The sequence below is a fragment of the Canis aureus genome, chromosome 24 (assembly GCF_053574225.1).
Source record: "Canis aureus isolate CA01 chromosome 24, VMU_Caureus_v.1.0, whole genome shotgun sequence".
Taxonomy (NCBI): domain Eukaryota; kingdom Metazoa; phylum Chordata; class Mammalia; order Carnivora; family Canidae; genus Canis; species Canis aureus.
This window is the reverse complement of record NC_135634.1, coordinates 28,148,882-28,168,344: the sequence shown is the minus strand read 5'-3', so window position 1 is coordinate 28,168,344 and position 19,463 is coordinate 28,148,882. Positions and strand designations below refer to the sequence as shown.

General features: G+C 39.5%; 1 protein-coding gene across 1 annotated transcript in view; it reads right to left on the bottom strand.

The window, feature by feature from the left end:
• Positions 1-19,463, bottom strand: part of PINX1 (PIN2 (TERF1) interacting telomerase inhibitor 1) — a 92,551-nt gene that overhangs the window by 53,339 nt on the left and 19,749 nt on the right. The window contains exons 5-6 of the mRNA XM_077868641.1: positions 14,557-14,649; positions 7,524-7,600 (exon numbers count right to left, since the gene is read on the bottom strand). Of these exons, the coding sequence (XP_077724767.1) occupies positions 7,524-7,600; positions 14,557-14,649 (170 nt within the window). The remainder of the gene's footprint in view (positions 1-7,523; positions 7,601-14,556; positions 14,650-19,463) is intronic.

Below are 19,463 nucleotides of genomic sequence, written 5' to 3'. Positions count from 1 at the left end.
AACAGAATCTAGTAAAGGACATATAATTCAACACTCTCACTTTATAGATAAGAAAACAGAGTTAACAGGCTGAAAAAGGGCCATCGAAGACAGCTAACTTCACCTTGACACTCAACATTTCTAGTAACTCTTTTAAGTCTTGGATTGCTAAAACAACTTACTATTTTACCTCAATATTATTCAATTTCCTGCTTTAAGACACCAAAGATTTTTCACATTCATCTCCTGGATAAGGAACCTAAGTAGATAAAGCCAAAATTGTCCAAGTACAGGAGAATCAAGAAAAGGAATCCAAGAACGTTCCTTCCTTTTGTAGTCTATGAAAACGTAAAACTTCAAGTACCATTTCAAATATGAGTATTTTGTGTCTTCTCTTTACTTTAGAATCAGGAGACCTTAGCCTTGGAAGTACTCATGTGCAGTTAGTTCAGACTCTTATCAAGTACAAGAATTCCTCACAGAAACAAACTGTGAGGCACATCCTACAGCTGACCAGCCCATGCTGCATCCTTTCTCTGAGGAGAAATCTTCCTGTATATTCCATCCATCAGTACTAGTTCTTCCTTATGAAGCATAACAAAACAATCTGTTCCTTTTCTAGAAGACCAGTAAAACCATTTGGACATTCAAAGTCAGGATTTCTCTGTAGGCAAGGCAGAGTTTCTGCACTGCTCATTTGCTAGCTGCTGTCCTGCTTTCCAGATACTTTGGTCCCTAATGCCAGTCTCTGACCACATTCTTAAAATATGGCACGCAGGCTTCAAAGAACAGGCTTCAGCCTTTATTTCTGTCACGAGGGCAGAAAATAAGCAAAAAGGATGTTGCTTTCAGCATGATACAGCCCAAGCCCATGTGCAGGATGGCTGCCACACTACATACTTAGGCTTATGTGATACTGTAGTCAGGTTACAAGTCCTAGCCTCCAAGTTAATGCTCATTTAACTTCTACCAAATGAGATCTTTCTGGGATTAAATGAGACTTTGCTTATCTTCATAAAAGTTTATCTATTTCGTTTTGGTTAAAGTGTTTTCCAGCTTAGATTATTTTGGATCTTGATTTTGTTATAAGTGGTCAAAATGATGACGAGAATTACTGAAGTCACGAATGCTGGTAAAAAAAAAAAAAACTTTAGACTGTAAATGTACTATTTGGCCTGTTTGTGGTATTAAATTTCAATTTATCTCTAACTAAAAGGTTCTTCATTAAAAGACTGCTTTAGCAAATACTAGGCTGGGAAAGCTGCCCAGCTTTTGAATCCTGATGCCCAGACCTGGGGTGAAGATTGGGGAAGGCAGAGTGATAGAGGTTGCAGGGAAGGGGATAGATTCAAATTTAAGAGTTCACATCCTGTAAACCGTTTACAAAACTCCACCTAATTCATGAAAATAGGTTATTAAAACGAACATCTCGACCTAAGGAGGAATGACTTTTGATTCAAGGACGTTCCAAGAAAAAATGTTTAAAAAGGCCTTTTCCAATCATCTTCCCTTATGAGGAATTGAAGTTTATAGAATTAAAACAATATCCCATGAAATCAGCAAGAAAAAGAGAAAGGTCTGCTTGGAATTGACTTTTCAGATTTGACAATCAGTCAGAAATGGGAAAGAAAGGGGATTCATGATAACTGACAAGGAAGGGACATAAGTCATGCTTTGGTTCAAAAAGCAAAAGCCGTCAGATTATTCAAGCAAAGAGATCATTACCTGGGGTATCCGGGGAGCATGCAAGAAATCCAAGGTTTCTAATTCAATCAGGTTACAGAGGGGGAAGAAAGTGACAATGATTTTGCCAAGAGCTTATGCCAGAAACATGCTGTTTAGAGAAACAAAGTAGGAATGCTGGTAACACATTCTCGATGCTTGATATGGTTTAGGAGTATTTTTGCTAGTGATAAGGCTGAATCAGGAAACAAGCTGGATAGAGGAAGGAAACTGGGAAGGTGGGGGAGGGAAAAAGTGAGAAGCAAAGAAAAAAAAAGGAGTATCAGGAAGTTCAACAAGATAGGAACTAGTGGAATTTGTTTTTCAGTGTCTCCAACTCCCACACCAAGTGAGAGAAGACACACACACACACACACACATTCTCTCTCTCTCTCTCTCTCTCTCTCTCTCTCTCTCTCTCCCCCCCCCTACAACTCCTGGCAGGCAATGGCCAGCACAAGTACCTGCTGCAGGTCTCAGGGGGCTCCCTAGTAATTTCAGTTCAATATATTCGATCATTTCTTTGTCTCCATATAAAAAGTGCATACATCTCCAATTTAGGTGCACTCCAAACCAGAGTTATTGTCTTCCTAATACAAAGATGATGGGGAAAGGAAAGGAAGGGACTTGGAAATTAAAAATATACAACCAACCATTCCCAGACAGAGCAGTTTATTAAAAGTTTTCTGAGTAACTGGTAGCTTGTGATGATCTCTCATTATTTAAGCAAGTAGTTCTGAACAGCAAGATTCAAACAGGGCAACAGTGCCTCTAGATAGGCTCTGTGGCTGGAGGAAATACTGAGCACCAAGAAAAAGTAAGGTTCCTGGAGACAGGAAGGCTCTGTTCCTCTACATGACATAAGGCTCCCTCCTACAACACAAAGAAAATTTCATTGTGATTTTTTTTTTTAAACTAGGAAGAGATTTTTTTAATGCAAAGTACTGGATTTTAATGATTCTTTTCGGATCAAGGACTCCCTGGAAAATCTGATGAAAGTGTTGGACTTTATATATCCATACCTACATGTACATGTGCCCAAGAATTCTGCATGCAATTTAGAGGAGTTCACCAATCCACTATAAGAAGTGTACCCCAGGGAGCTCTGCGGTACTGACATGCCACAAACCTGTCAGGTAATAATGGTATCACTTTATAGATACACATCACTTTACAGTTTCATAGACTTCTGAAATTATACAAGTAAACAACTTAATTGATACATTTTGACTTTTTTTTTCTTAAAAAAAGATTTTATTTATTTATTCATGAGAGACACAGAGACAGAGAGGCAGAGACATAGGCAGAGGAAGACATAGGCAGAGGGAGGTTCCTGCCAGAAGCCTGATGCAGGACTCGATCCCAGGATCCCAGGATCACACTGAGCCGAAGGCAGATGCTCAACCACTTGAGCCACTCAGGCTTCCAATACATTTTGGACTTTAAAGACATCAAACAATCTGATTTCTACAAGGCATTTTCTAAAGATATGTAAGATAGAAGACATAAAATCCAGCAGAAGACATAAAATCTAACCGGCCTAAGTGCCCAAGGTAGATCACAGAAACTATGCTCAGCCCTTAAAACCTGGGTATTGATCATTACTGATGTGAGAAGACTCATCATATAATTGTGAGAGATTATGTGGTTCATACATACAATATTCAATTTTGAATTAGATAATTTTGTTGACAGTAGTGGCTGCAGAGGTTAAGGTGGTGCAGGGGAGGGGGTAACTGGGAGTAGTCTGAGGAAGATCTTTGCAGTGAGGGAATAGTTCTGTAATTAACTGAGACCGTGGTTACAGGATCTATTTATGTGATAAAGTGACAGAGAACTACACACACCAATTTCAATTTCCTGGTTTTTACTTTGTGCTATAGTTATGTAAGACGTAACCCCTGGGATACCTGGATGAAGGGTACAAGAAACCCCTCTGAACTTTCTTCAACTTCCTGTCCATCTGTAATTACTCCAAAATTAAAAGTTTTAAAGCAAAAACACAGGAGAAAAAAAATCAAGGGCTGCAGCTGTTTCTCGGATATAAACGTATTCAGATCCTTCAAATCATGAGACCAGAAAATGCACAAGTAACATAACATCTATGCTCTAGAAACTCAAGCTAGCTCTCTTAATTCAGTTCCAACAGCAAAGTATAATGGTTTCCAAAGCTGGACCAGGCATTTGTAATATGCTTCTGAACCCATCAGAAAGGTAGTGATGTTTTGAAAGCTGAACCACTATTTTCAGCAATATGAGAGTAACAGCCAACCAGTTTCCCACAAAATGATGATAAAGTATTAATGACTTATGCCTTTGACAAAAATCTCAAAGAAAACTTCTAAGGCATAACTAAAATCATTTAAACATAGATTTTTTTTGGGGGGGGGGGACAGGAAAGTTAACTAACTTTGAGGTAGAGGAGAAAGGACAATGACTCTAGAGTCAGAGGCACCTGTTTGTGCCACCTTGGACCTTCATAACAAGTCCTTCTGAGCATTGGTTTCCTCATTGCTAAAAAGGTGACAATAATGCCTATTTCATAGGACTGTTCTGGGGATAAATGAAACACTATCATAAGTGGATAGCAAGTGATTGGCACACAGATGCTTCATAAGGTTGTAGTTTCTTTTCTATCATTACAACTATCAGGAATTATAGATATCAGTAAGTTTGGTTTAACGTGAGAGATAGGATGTTGCCCAAGCCAGGTGTGGTCAATGCCCAAGGTTCTTTAAATCTAGATGCAAAGACAAGATCAGTATCAGCTCCTTATCCAGAGCACCCACAAAGGATTATTGTGTTAACAATCAATACTGCCACAGTGTCTAGGATTCTTTAGGTATTTGACCTCCAGCAGCACCTTTACCTTGGCAATGCCAAATATAAATTCTAGGCCAATGTTGCTATGGGGGTCAAGGGAGTAAACACAAAGTGATACTCCTTCCAACTACAAACAGGAGCCAAAAGAGGTGGTTTTTTCAAACAAATCTGATCAAAGGCCTCCTGCCCTTGGCTGTAAGAACTGTTGTAACTAACATGGTAAGGTTTCATAGCAACAGTTTATTCAAGGAAGGTATGGGTGTGCCTCAAGAGAGCCAACTCCATATGAAAATCCAAACATATCTAAAACTTAAACTACACAGAGAGGTAAACCAAGAAACTGACTCTCAACTATACAGAACAAACTGATGGTCACCAGAGAGGAGGTGGGTGGAGGGATGGATAAAATAGGGCTAGGGAGAGCCCTTGTGATGAGCACTGGGTGTTGTATGGAAGTGCCAAATCACTATATTGTATACTTGAAACTAATGTTACACGTGTGCTAACTAGAATTAAATAAAAACTAAAAAAAAGTTAATCTGCTTTACAGAAATACTTTTTAGTTGGCATCTTAAAATGTGATTAAAGACATTCCATCTTACATATGCCTATAGATATGTGCTAAATGTAAAACATCACAGAGGCTTTGTCTATTCATGTGGTACATTCAACAGTGTGACCAGTAGCATCAGCATCACCTGGGAGCTTCTCAGAAATGCAGACCTTTGGGCCCCAACCCACCCTCAAGAACTGGAATCTGCAGTTTAATACAATTCCCAGATGGTCTGTGTACATATTAAGATTCCAGAAACCCTGTCCTAGGCAATATTCATAACATGAAAGCCAGGAGCTCTCCCAAGTGTTACATACCAATCCTTACTCGATAGTATCACTCGAGTTGTCTGGGTAGGTTTTATTTTAAATTAAAACTGTTTTTCTTCTTCTGATACTTATTCCTGGGCCCTAACCCCAAATTTGGATTTAACTGGTCTGGGGTGAAACCCTGGCATTAGCATTTTTTTAAAGTTCCTCAGGGAACTGAGTGTAAGTCCTGTTACACTCTACTGGCAGACCAAGCACTGCACCTTGATATAAAACTGCCTCACCAAACAATCAGGATTTTCAATGCAACAAGAGGAAAGTCTTAAGCTGAAATGAGAGATTAAGAAGTACCTGGATATAAATGCTACACAAAACACAGTATTATATCAAGGCTGGTCTCTTCCACATCAATTGCCCGTAATAGATTTTTCCCTAGGCTAGTACCAGGGAATTGTTTCCGAAGCTCCTCAAATACAGGCTCACATCAACAAGGTCATGAATGACTACACCACAAAAAAGCCAAGAAATGCTCGATAGTACTGAAAAACCTCACGGCACCTAACATCAGGACTTACTGACAGACATCTGTCAGAGGATTAGAAACCTCTAATCTCCTATAAGAAAAAGCTTTTCTGTGCTTACCCACATAAGTTCTTTTATTTATTTTTTATTTTTTTTCACATAAGTTCTTTTAAAGTTCTACTTAAAGTCCATCTATAATACCCTTCCCTGATCTGTTCAACTGTAAAATTTCAAAGAGAGTGCTAAAAAAGACCAGGGTTGCAGGCAGAGGGACTGACAGCAGGGAGGAAAAAGAAGGTCAAATAATCCAAGAATGCAAGGATTTGGAAATGCCAGCATAGTGGGAATCCAAGACTGAGAGACCTGGAACAGAAAGGTTATCATCAGAGATCCAGGGTGGGCCATGGGCTGATGCAAAGGTATAAGGTGTAGGGACCACGGGAGGGGATCGTTAGGGCAGGGCAAAGCTGTTAGAACACCCTTGAGGATACTGAAATTACTGAGGAAGACCAAAGTAGAATGATTCAAGAGGAAGACTCATACAAGACTGACACAAAGTCTTGAGTGAACAAGGCAAAGGGCCCTATCCAATCCAGGTCACACAGTAACCACTGAAGGGCAGAGGTGTGACCAGAAGCAGAACTGTCTGATGATCCTTAGTTCTTTCCATCAGCTTCTCAGTGAATGAAGCATCCAGTGTGGCCTGATGTCAGAACACCTCCTCCCTAATGACCCACCTGCCTTTGACATGACTCAACAGAGACTTACAGACACCGCCCCTGAGCGAGCCAATGGGGCCCAGGCCTGCCTCCTCAGTCCTCAACCGCTAAAGGTGTAGAGGCAGAAAAAGTGCTGAAAGATGGAATTTAGTCCCAACCCACAGAGGAAATCACCGAGCACGATTTCTAATAACTAGACTCTTTGAAAATAATATTAAGTAACAAATAGCTACTGTCCTGAAAAATTCCTGTCGGTCTAGAAAAAATCAGAAATAAATGACACAAGTCTTTTTTTTTTTTTTTGTTCTACAGTCACCAAGGGCCTTGGCTAGGAGCCAATAAAGAAACTGTAAGTAGGACATATCAGATTAGTTGAGTAATAGCTATAGCAACCATAATGGCAGATTTTTGGAGACAACATCAATTTTAAAGTTTTATCCCTTTATCTCCAGAAACCCAAAACTTCTATTTTGATATCCAAACGACCTAACACTTTCAAATTGCTTTTAAAAGAGAATAGACCAGAACAGGAGTACATACATGATACTGTTCCTCCCCAAGCCATATCCCAAATAGTTATACAGTCCAAGCAGAGCAAACAAAACCACTACATGCAACCACCCCTCTCTCCTGGAATAGGAGAGACATTTTCCCCTTTGAATAAACCAGCAAAGACATTCCTCCCCAAGTTTATTCTAGTCCTCACACAAGGGAAAAAGCAGGTAACCATATCCTTTCTCAGAATTCTTGTAAAATATATTAACTTCCAACTATTATTATTGAGAGGATCACATTTAGCTTCTATATGAAGCCTCTCAAAGTGTTTTTTGGTAAGTTTATCTAAAAAGTACTACCGGTAACATATAAATAGTTCTATGCACAGAAAGTCAAGCAGTGTTGAAACAGAACATATATCAAATGTATGTGGCTTAATACCTCAGGAGTCTTCTTACTCTGTCTTTTTCCAAAAATGCAGTCAAGATCTGTTTTGCTCCGACATGATAGATCCTTCCCTAGAAAAACAACATGGTGCCTTTCAGTAATGCCATTCTTCCTAAAATAAGGAGCATAAATATAAACTAGGACAATCCTGAAAGCAAAATGGGTTTTGGAAAAGAAACAATTTTGTAAACTACTGATATTCTGCCTCCCCTTTGCAGACTACAACACCTTAATTAACAAATAAAATTAAATTTAAAACTCAGGTAAGTATTTTAGAACCGGAACCCCTGACATTCTCCTAATCACAGAAACAATCAAGAGTACGTAGCATGAGAAGAAAACTGGATTTTAAAGGTAACTCTACTACTGGTATGCCTTTAAGGTATGACTTCTGGGTCTCCAGATTCCCCATTTATAAAAAGATACTATTTATAAAGAGACATGAGTTACTTAAGATTATGAAATGCAGAATAAAAACACTGCTAGCTACATAGCTTTTAAACACACAGGAATGAGGGCACACTGTATTTTTAACACATAGAAACTTAATAACTAACTGAATGAATGAAAAATTTACAAGAATAAATGGAAATAAAAATGACTATAGAAGGGTGAAAGGATTTCAGATTTTTCTCTTTAAAACGTTCTTTACTATTATAGCTCTATCATCTTTAAGTAAAAGGATACATAATAAGAGCAGGAAATTAAATGGCTTCTGGCAAAGCACTGTCCAAAGGATCTATGATTCTTATTAAAAACACTAAACTCTTTCACTTAATTTCAAAACCCACAAACCAACTAATTTAAAATTCACTTCTTTGGAATTTCCTCTTCTACCAATAATACACTGTGAGCAGTCAACCAAATCTATTCCCATTTGTCAACTACATGGTAAATACATTTTAAAATGTAACTGCTACATGTAAATTCTTGAGGCTCTGGGGGAGTGAGACTCTGGGTCAGACACAGGAATTTGTGTTCTGAGTAGGAAGCCTGAGTTCCAATGTCACAGACTCACTTGTCTTCTTAGTTTCCTGTAGCAAACTGACTTGGCAAAGTAATGGCATGACCCAGAAGGTTCTAGTTCACTGACTATCACTGGGGCATTCAAATATGATATTGCTCAGTGACTCCATGAAATTAAAAAACAAAACACCCTTCGATTTAATGCAAAGCCAGGCGCCATAACCAGTTTCATAGGCAGCAGTACTAGATTCAATGGTCCAGTCAGTACAACCTGTTCCTATCAGGAAGGATAGGCTCCTCTGGGGGCTCTGTGCTATTCCTTTTCCCTGAGCTAGAAACAAAGCCTTCCTGGTTCTGATTATTAAGCAGACCCAGACAAAAGACTCCAAAGGAAACCTCCTTAAGAACAAAAAGAAACATATCCCAGATAGGAGCACAGAAAATGAATCAGAAAGTGGGGAATAAAATTGGTCATGGTGGGGAGAAGGGGACAAATCCTCAGGAGGTCTAGAGATCTATTCTGAGCTTTGTCATCGGCATAACCCATTTTGCACTGCTAAGCACATTCAGGGTGGCAGTTTCTATTTCAGAAAAAGGGAGCTATACTTAGTTCAAAATATGTATCGGCCATCTTTCCCTAACCTACCTTCTGGAATGGAACAGATACCTAAAACAGACTCAAATTAAGATTTCTTTTAAAGCAATTCAATTAAAAGGAATGTTAGAGGGACCGAGGAAGGGAGGGTACATGCAAGATCACAATTCTAGAACAGGATGTCACACTATGAATGTGCAGAGATTGAAAACAAATCTAAACATAGGGCAGGGATCCCTGGGTGGCGCAGCGGTTGAGCGCCTGCCTTTGGCCCAGGGCGCGATCCTGGAGACCCGGGATCAAATCCCATGTCGGGCTCCCGGTGCATGGAGCCTGCTTCTCCCTCTGCCTGTGTCTCTGCCTCTCTCTCTCTCTCTCTCTCTCTGTGACTATCATAAATAAATAAAAATAAAAAAAAAATTAAAAAAAAAAAAAAAAAAATAAACATAGGGCAAACTGCCAAGCTGGGGGAGACGGTAAGCTGTACCAATGAAGGTGGCAAGTGTTTCTAAGGTTTTGGTGAGAGGTTCCTGTATCAGAAATATTTATCCTTTAGCAAAGTTCACTTAAGTAAATGTAGAAACCAGGATTGCTACAGGCCTTGCTCTGGATTTGATCTGGAAAACAAAACACAGAGAAGAATTAAGAGTCAGAGACCAATGGAAAGATCAAAATCTGAAGATTAAAAAAAAAAAAAAAAATCTGAAGATAGAAGTGATACTGAAACAGTTATTAGTTAATGGTACCTGTTGAATAGTTTATAAATGTTATAAAATTATGGCCACTTTTGAATAAATATTAATATACTAAAACTGAGTTTGAAAGCTTATTGGTCTCAGTTCTGAATTAAGGTCAACTCCTAGAAAATACTGCTGATAAACTTAGATGTTAAAGAGAATGACAATCAAAAACAGAACACAATAGGAATTACATGTTATCTGTCTGGATTTGGTTCATCTATCTGCTAGTCTTTAATTGGTCATAACATTTTGAGAACTAGGAAAAAATGCTTCCAGTGGCCAAGCTGATGTCACCAAGTCCATAAAAGGATGAGCGGGTGCTTTCACAGAAGAGTTCTTGATGATCTTTTTTAGCTGTGTTTCTAATAGTCATGATGAGGTTTTCCAGTCCATCAAAATGGCAAAGGAAGGGGGGATGGTACCGCTACAGCCAGATACATCTATGACACCAAGAGGTTCACATGGGAAGCAAATGAAACTACAAAAAAAGATAAGGACTTAAGAAGCACAGAGATTTAAAAAAAAAAAAGAAGAAGAAGAAGAAGAAAAAGCACAGAGATTTGGAACCTCGTATTTTAAGGGCAAAACTCATATAGAACCCAAAACGTTCTATAAAAAAAAACACAGTACTACAGTACCATATTAGAACAAAGCCTGGCGGGGGGGAAACAAAGAAACTTGAGTTTTCTACTCAGGGTAATGGGGTGAGGGCCAGGAAATATAGGTGGGAGAAATACATACATTTGTTAAAAACAACACTTTAGGTATTTGTAGGTACCTTCACTTGCTTGGAAAATTCATTTGCATTCCCGAGTCAAGAAGGATACAACATATGTTATATTTTGAGTTCTGTTTTTAAGGAAAATACATTGGACCAATAATAAGCCCAGGTCAGAAGATTATGGCGGTAGCACTGAAAGGGTGACGTCAGAACACCAGGCAAGCTGAAGGAATCTGGAGTAGGGGGGTGAAATAAGCGAGACCCTTACAACCAACAGAACAGCCAGAATTTTTTCACTGCCTGCAGTGGTGCTATTTTAGATTTAAACGGCAAAAGAATCCCAAGAGGAAAAGCTACACCCATCACTAGCAGAGGCTATGGGGAGGAAGCAAGCTAGGAGTACTATAGTCTGTGTGTCCAGGCTAGCGAGCCAGCTGCCAGGTCATGTGCTGTCCAGGCAGGTTCTGTGTTTAAGAAGCAAATATTGCCAATGGTCACAAGAGTAAGAAGTCTGAGTACAATCACCAGGATGAAGCTGCGCAACCACAGTTCCTGCCCCTTTCTTCCACCCACCATACAACTGTCAGGAGGCAGAGAGCAATGCTCTCTTGAAACTTTGCACTATATATTAAAACCTTTAAAAACGGTATTGTAGGGCAGGCCTGGTGGCTCAGCGGTTTAGTGCTGCCTTCAGTCCAGGGTGGGATCCTGGAGACCCGGGATCGAGTCCCACGTCGGGCTCCCTGCATGGAGCCTGCTTCTCCCTCTGCCTGTGTCTCTCTCTCTCTCTCTCTCTCTCCCTCTCTCTGTCTCTGTCTCTCTCCCTCTCTCTGTCTCTGTCTCTCATGAATAAATAAATAAATCTTTAAAAAAAAAAAAAAAACGGTTTTGTAGAATTTGATCTTTTCCTCTCCCTAAGGAGAAGACAGGGCCTGACAAACATTTTTCGAATTAAAAGAAACTGCATGCAAGTTTAGGCTTTTTAAACAAACATGGATGATACGAACTTTTGAATTAGATAATAAATTGTTTCATCATTAAGTTAAAATCATAAATTTGGGACTCAAGAAAGAAATATGTATCAGAATGAAAATGATATAGCTGATAGGTAGGCAGTAGCAAATTTTACATTGCTGTTTGCTACTGGAATCTCACTAAAGTCAAATTCTTGTCTTCATTCTTCCCACCAAGCTATGTATAATACCATCTTCCCATGTTTTAGTCTCTGGACCACGGATGCGAGTTACAGTATAAAACATCCTCATCAAAGAAGTGAATGAGTTACATTCACTAGGAGCCTACTGGCAGGCTAAAGTGTTTATCATCCATTATGCTGAACAACCAAAAGTTCCATAAAATGGGTCATTTCCGAGAAATCATAAAAAGGGACCTACTTTAGGACCCAATAATGATTTAAAAATCTTTCCTCATGTTATAACAGTAGAAGCAGAGTCTGGAAGAAGGTAAATGCTGAAGTGATCTGAGAGAGTAATGCAGCACCCAGGATCCCTGTGATCTGAGAAGATCATCCACCTTAGAGACAACTTAAGGTTTCTCATTCATATCCAGAACAATTGCTGTACAAGGAAAGACTTTAAATGAGAGAACTCTATTCTTTCTCCATGGCTTAAGATAGCAAATAATTATTTTCTGGATTTCTGCCTCCTTTTCCCACCTTTTCCACTCATTCCCCAATCTGCGTTTCCTCTATTTTCCCACTCAATCTCCTCTGCTTCCTTTCTGACTATGTATCTTGAACCCTCTTCCCTGTATACCAATGCCCCCCTTCTCCCCAAGCAAAGCTAATAAATCAGCAAACCTCATTCCAAGAAAGTGAAGGCATAACACACCAAACAGGCTGACAGGGTCACCTGCCAAGGGAGTGGCTTAACTAGAAATAGAAAGCAGATACTCCCAGCATCCATTAGATTAAAGTAGATTACAGAGGTTTATCCCAACTGCAGCAAATGCTTCAGGTGAAATCATGCATGTAGTTAGGTACTAAAGGGAAACTGGATTTGCTAAGGTGAAAGCTTAGAAGGCTGCCCTACCATCTAAAAGTTACAAGCCACTTTTAGTTTAATTGGCTCAGCATCTTTCTGCTATATCTTTTTTTCCTATAAATTCTAATGAAAAAAAGAGGGATTATTTAAGGACTGGTTATAAAGTGGCAATTTAGCCTGTACTCAGAAAGACTGAGGAGCCAGCAGGAACTGTCTTCTGTTCTACAGAGGGTCAGGAGTAGAGAGAAACCCTGATCAGAAACCATACAGGAAAACAACAAAGGGCCTCGCCTGAGAGAAAGGAGAAGGGATAACATGAAGAGCCATACAAAAACCATACCGGCTGGGAGAGGGAAACAGAAAATGCCCATCTCTCCTTGTACATGTTCTGAAGCTATTCAGCTCCCAACTCCATTTAGCTCTGCCATGGGTTCTCACTTAAACCAAACCCAGACCAACCTTTTGGGGTTCTGACCCCAAATAAGAACCACCATTAACAGACTAGTGGGAATTCTAGCTCCCACTGCTATTCAGGCAAGTTCTAGGAGTCAGGGAATTCCCAATCATATTAACTAGACTAAAGCAAAGGGATGTGTGTTTCTCAGCCTATGGAGGTAGAAAGGCACATCCAGGGGGTACCTGGGTGGCTTAGCGGTTGAGCCTTCAATTCAGGGAGTGATCCTGGAGTTCCAGGATCAAGTCCCACATCGAGCTCCCTATAGGGAGCCTGTTTCTCCCTCTGCCTATGTCTTTGCCTCTCTGTGTCTCTCATGAATAAATAAGTAAAATCTTTAAAAAAAAAAAAAAAAAAAAAGGCGTGTCCCATAGAAGAGCCATCATATGGTATCTAGATTACCACAATAGGATTACATTCATATTTATACTTGTAGTATGTAATAAGTAGGCTTTTACCTGGAAAGTGTACTTAATACACAATACTGTTCCATAGGAAAACATGGGGGGGGGGGGGTAGTTGAGAAGTTCAAGTTAAATTGTTTCTTACTAATACCAGACTGCCACCTCGTGGTTACACAGGACAACTGCACTTGCAAGTGGCTGCAATAGTGGCAAGGGAGAGGGAAGGTGTTGATAGAGGACATTAGGATTCACTGGCTACCCAGTTCTCAAATACATTTTCTAAAGCTACTTTGCAATGACCATGGAATGTCTAAGTTAACACTCCATTCAATGCCGGAATGGTGTAGAATAATGTGAGTCAGCTTGGGAGTGAGATTCCTCAAAAACAAGAAAATATAACTAAAGAAGTTGAGCGTGGAATTAAGATTATTTTCTGACCTAGCCACTAAAAGTCTCTGTTCTCCTTACACAGCAGGTTGACTTCTGCTTCCAGCTTTGCCAGAGGACTTACATATAGTCTAAAGCTAAATATGGGGTCCCACGTCGGAGCTAATGAACCCGCACTTTAACTAGATCTCCAGGTGATTCACAATAGATGCTAAAACTTTAGCACTGCTTTAGATCAATCAAACCAGTTAGTCCATCCCTACTTGTCCATTTTGCACGTAAAATATGAAAGTTGGAGCACCTAGGTGGCTCAGTGGTTGCATGTCTGCATTTGGCTCAGGTTGTAATCTCAGAGTCCTGGGATAGAGTCTTGCATCAGGTTCCCCATGGGGAGCCTACTTCTCCCTCTGCCTATGTCTCTGCCCCTCCCTCTCTGTCTCTCATGAATAATGAAATCTTAAAAAAAAAAAAAAAAGGGGGGGGTAGCCCGAGTAGCTCAGCGGTTTAGTGCCGCCTTTGGCTCAGGGCGTGATCCTGGGGACCCGGGATCGAGTCCCATGTTGGGCTCCCTGCATGGAGCCTGCTTCTCTCTCTGTGTCTCTGCACCTTTCTCTCTTTATGTGTGTCTCTCATGAATAAATAAAATCTTTAAAAAAGGGGGGAGAGGGGCTAAAAATTTGGTGAAAGCTAAAAATGCTTTAAGAAACCTACCATGAACACAGATTTCAACAACAAATAAAGAACTGCTTAATTTTACCTTTTGTGAATTTCATATAATGAACACGGTTTTTGGAGATTTTGGACTTTTCTTCGAGGCTGAAAGTTTTCTTCTCTTTGTTGTCTGAGGAATCTTAAAAAAGAATGAAAAGTATTAAACTCTGACTCAATGTAATCCACTCTCATTTATTCTCTTACAATGACATGGTCTTATTTAAATGGAACCTTTAGGAGTCCTGTCATTTATTACTGAACTCCAATCAAACGATTAGAAATATTCTTCTTAAACTGTGTACTATGAATCAAGCATGACCATTCACACGAAATTTGTAAAATCCTCGAGGAAGAGAAATGAAAACTTGTGTTTACACAAAAGCCTACACATGAGGTTCATAGTAGCCTTATCTTTATCATAGTAAAATACTAGAAATTACCCAGAATTCCCTCAATGGGTGAATGGCTAAGCAAATTATGGTGCATCCTTCAACTGAAACATTACACAACAATAAAAAGGGTTTGGGGTGGACCTCAAGGGAGTCGTGCTTTGTGACAAAGGTCAATCTACCCACTGTATGTTCCATTTATATAACATTCTCAAAATGACGAAACTATAGAGCCAGACAGGGATGAGGAGTGCTGGGGTTGGAGGGGTGGAAAATGAGTGTAAATATGAAGGGGCAGCGTGAGGCAGCTCTTTTGTGGTAATAAAACAATCCTGTATCTTAACCATGGTGATGATTACATGATTTTATACACATGATAAATTCCACAGAACTACACACAGATACACACACATATATGCATGAAGGCTAAAAAACAATACTTAACAGTCTACACAACTGTCAATTTCCTGGTTTTGATGTTATGTTTTAGTTATATTAGATGTCAGCACTGGGAAAAAGTGGGTGAATGGTACTCAGGACTCTTTATAGTACTATTTTTGCAATTTCCTGTACATCTATACTTGTTTCAAAATCAAAAGGTCTTTTAAAAGGTGAATAAAGGTAGGTTAAGTGACAATTTTAAGAGATCAGGCAGTGTGACGGAGCAGAGCTGGCTGGCACTGAGCCATCGCCTCAAACACTAGATTTCACTGGAGACTCACATTAAGGACAAAAATAACAAAAACAAATTACTGAGGAATAAATTCATGTGTTGACTCCTTTAATAAAAGAAGAAAATGTGAGCCAGAAAGTTGTCCCTTGCCTAAAAGAGCAAAGCAAGTAGATCTAGAGTTAGAGTCAATTATAAGATAGTAACTAGTTACCCGTATTCCCTCACCCTTATCTATGTGTCAAGGTCAGGCAGCAGAGCACTGCACACACACATAATCATAGGTAGAAAGAGACTGAATTTTCCCAAAGTTATGTCATAAAGAACTACAGACACAAAGTTAGAGAAAGGGGGGAAAGGAAATTTTCACTTTAATACTCGGGCAAAACCAGCACATGCCCACTGAATGTTATGGTAGTTAGCTGTAATCCTTTCCAGAAATTAGTTTTTTTTTTTTTTAAAGACTTATTTATTTATTCATAAGAGACATGGACTGAGAGAGAGAGGCACAGACACAGGCAGAGGGAGAAGCAGGCTCCTCTCAGGGAGCCCAATCCTGGATCTCAGGATCACAACCTGAGCCGAAGGCTGGCACCCAACTGCTGAGCCACCCAGGCATCCTGAAATTAGCGATTTTACAAACAATATGGATTATAAAGTAAGGATCCGAAGGATATAAAGACAGATATTTTAAGGTTTCAGACAATGCCTGGCATGGGTTAATTATAGCACCAACCTGAAACCTTCTCTTCTGCAGTCACTTTTCAAGAGCTTGGGGTTTTTTTTTCAGACATCCCACAAGTAAATTTTTCTCATCTTTTGGAGGTCAAACACTTAAGGCTCATAATATTCTTAATTCTGGTGTTCCAAACATAAAGTCACTTAGTAAGTTCAGAGCTTAGATGATAGCTATTATCAACTGAAAGCTTATTAATAAAGAAGTACAAGGCACTGAACTAAGAGCTTTCTATGCATTCTTGCAGTTCACTTCACAATCATCCTACAGGGTAGAAGCCATGATGATTAAATTGACTTCAAAGAAAGACACTGAAGCCCAGAGGGATGAAATATGGCACACACAGGAGGAGGCTCTGAAGGGATCCAAACCCAGGTGGGTATGAGTGATAGTCCACATTCTTACCACTACACTGCATCCCCAACAGAGCTGCTCCTGCACTTCAAAGGACAGTAAGCATCACCGGGGGAGCTTTTCCCTCTGCCAAGGACACAGACTTCCCACAGTATATGGAGCATAGACAGCTAGATCTTAGGGGAATCGGCCTCTATCTACTAGTCCATATGTATTCTTTCTCCAAGCTGCTCGGATTCTGAGTGGATGCAGCAATCTGCCTCTCCTCCTCCACTTCTCTCACATGTTCTTCCCTCACTTTTCAAGAGAAGTGTGACTCTTCTCTTACCAGGAATAAATAAGGCACAGGCCAAAGTACTAGGAAGCAACCTTTAGTCAAAGCAGCAAGACCAGCTCCCTCCCCACACCAATGTATCTCACCCAGAGATGCATTTCCAGAAAGATTTTACTGTTATAATAATTATTTATCAAAATTTATAATGCCTCCCAGTTTTATTAATTGTAATCTACTGATATAATGACAACTTAATCCACAGAAAAAATATTCACCCTTAAAACCTTGGAGTCATTAGAAATAAACCGAAAATTTCTATGTATGTGTTTTGGGCATTGAAATAGAATAGGATGATGAATTCTAAAAAGTTTAAGCAAAAAAAGGACATCTTAACATAAAATGCTATTGGGTATATGCAATGGAAACACTGTTTCAGAGGAAAGGGAATTAAGAAATATAATAGTTCTAACTACCAAAGGGCTTGCTGGGTGTATTTCTAAATACGTGACAATGGATATCAAATAGCTCTAGTATTTATCATCCACTGGATACATCTGAGACTGATGTAAGGGTTTTGTCTTAAAATTCCAATATTTCCCAGTAGGCCAGAAATGATATTCTTTGCAACTATCTAAAACTATGATTAAAAACCTTACAGATGTTGCTCTAAAAAATGTAAGACAGGACATACTGGTTTTCAAAATGTATACAAAAAACCCTTGAAGATCCCTGTCCTTAACAAGAGATCGGCATCCCAGTTTATTTTCAGAAATCTTTAAAATCACAAAGGACAAACTATCTGAGGGAAGTAACAAACATTTCCTAAAGCCCTGAAGTCAGTCTGCCAAAAAAGCGAAGTTCAGTCTGGTAGAGAGAACTAATTAATAAAATTATTCCTAAAAATGAAATTTTGAAGGATATACTGAGTTTTATGCCCCACCAGAAAATAAGGGTTATGTCTAGAATCTTTGCAGGATTCTAGGGAGAGGATGGTATGGAATCTCTGCTTAGTTAAAAGGTGTACTGTGTGAATTTGTAAACAGTCTTAAGGAAGTAAAAATATTATGGTAGAAAAATGTTAAGAGGTTATTGGGCCATCTGCTTTTCAGCTTGAATACGTGTAATATGAACAAAAATTCACTTGAATGAAGATATTGTATTTACCAAGGATTACATGGCAGAAAAATAACCTACTAGTTCTTCAGGTCCATTCCTTGGCCAGGTCTTCCCTTAAAGGAATATTCTAAAGGCATTCCAGCACCTGGTTTCTGGCCGGCTCTGTGCCTGCTGCAAGGCTACTGGCACCCTCTAGTGGTCTCGAGGTGGAACTACTTCCCCTCTGCCTTCTACTTGTCTTATGCACAGAAGAATCAGCCTGCACAGATGGACCTGTGGACAGGGCTGCATGAGGACAAAGGGCTACCACCTGGAAGTCCTGACTCACTCTCTGCCTTCTTAACAAATAATACAGGGTTCCCTGGGTCATTTCGCTGACTGTATTTCTGGGAATACACCACGAAGGCCTGACTATACTGTCTGTGCTTAGCCTCAGCAATTAGCACATGGAACAGTGATTCTATCCCAAACCAGAGTTTTTGCAACTACAATGGTATTTCTCAGAAAAAAGTAATCATGATACCCTCAAAGAGAAAAGGTAACTTATTAGCTATCACTGTCAAATCTCAAAAGCAAGTTGCTCAAAAAGCTTTCTTTCCTTAGTACCTACAAAAAAAAAAAAAATGAATCTCATGGCTTTCTTTTTGGAATCCTGAAGCTGCTAATTTCTTAATAATTCTATCACCTAATAAGTTAAAGTTTTCTCTAATTCAGTACATGAAGGAGAAAGTTATAATACCAAAGTGTGAAGTCAGCTCATTTTCCCTCTTCAAGGATGAATGTGTGGATCCCTTGAAGAAGAAAGAGAGCCCCAGACTCAAAACCTTCTGCCTCGATGACTATAGTCATGCAAAGCCAGCTCAAGACTATCTGACACACTAATCAGGTCACTGAACTTGTGTAGGAAAAGTGACTGCCATTTATACGTCACCAGATACTCATTAAGGTAGAATGTGTTCCCTGATATTCAAATCAGGTTACTCTTTAGTTAACCTTCATTACAGGTTTAATAAGTCTTAAATTACTTAAGTAACTAAGTCTACCAGAAAGGGACCCAGGTAATTTTTAGATTTCTTTTACTGTGACAAATATCATCACATATAGGAGCATCTGAAGCCTGTACAGTTAGTCATAAAGCAATCTCTCTCCCTGCCAGCACTTCCTAGATTAGAAAACAGAACACTGCCTGAATCAAGAAGTATCCAGCAATCCTGTGCCCCCTCTTCCTAGAATGGAGTTTCTCAACCCCTAAACTATTGACAGTTTGAGATGAATAATAATTTGTTTGAGGAGGGAGGGGCATAGCTATGCTGTGTACTGTAGTATGTTTAGTTGCATTTCCGGCCTCTACCCACTAGATAGAAATAACATCTCCCCAGCTATGACAATGAAAAATGTCTGCAGACATTGCCAA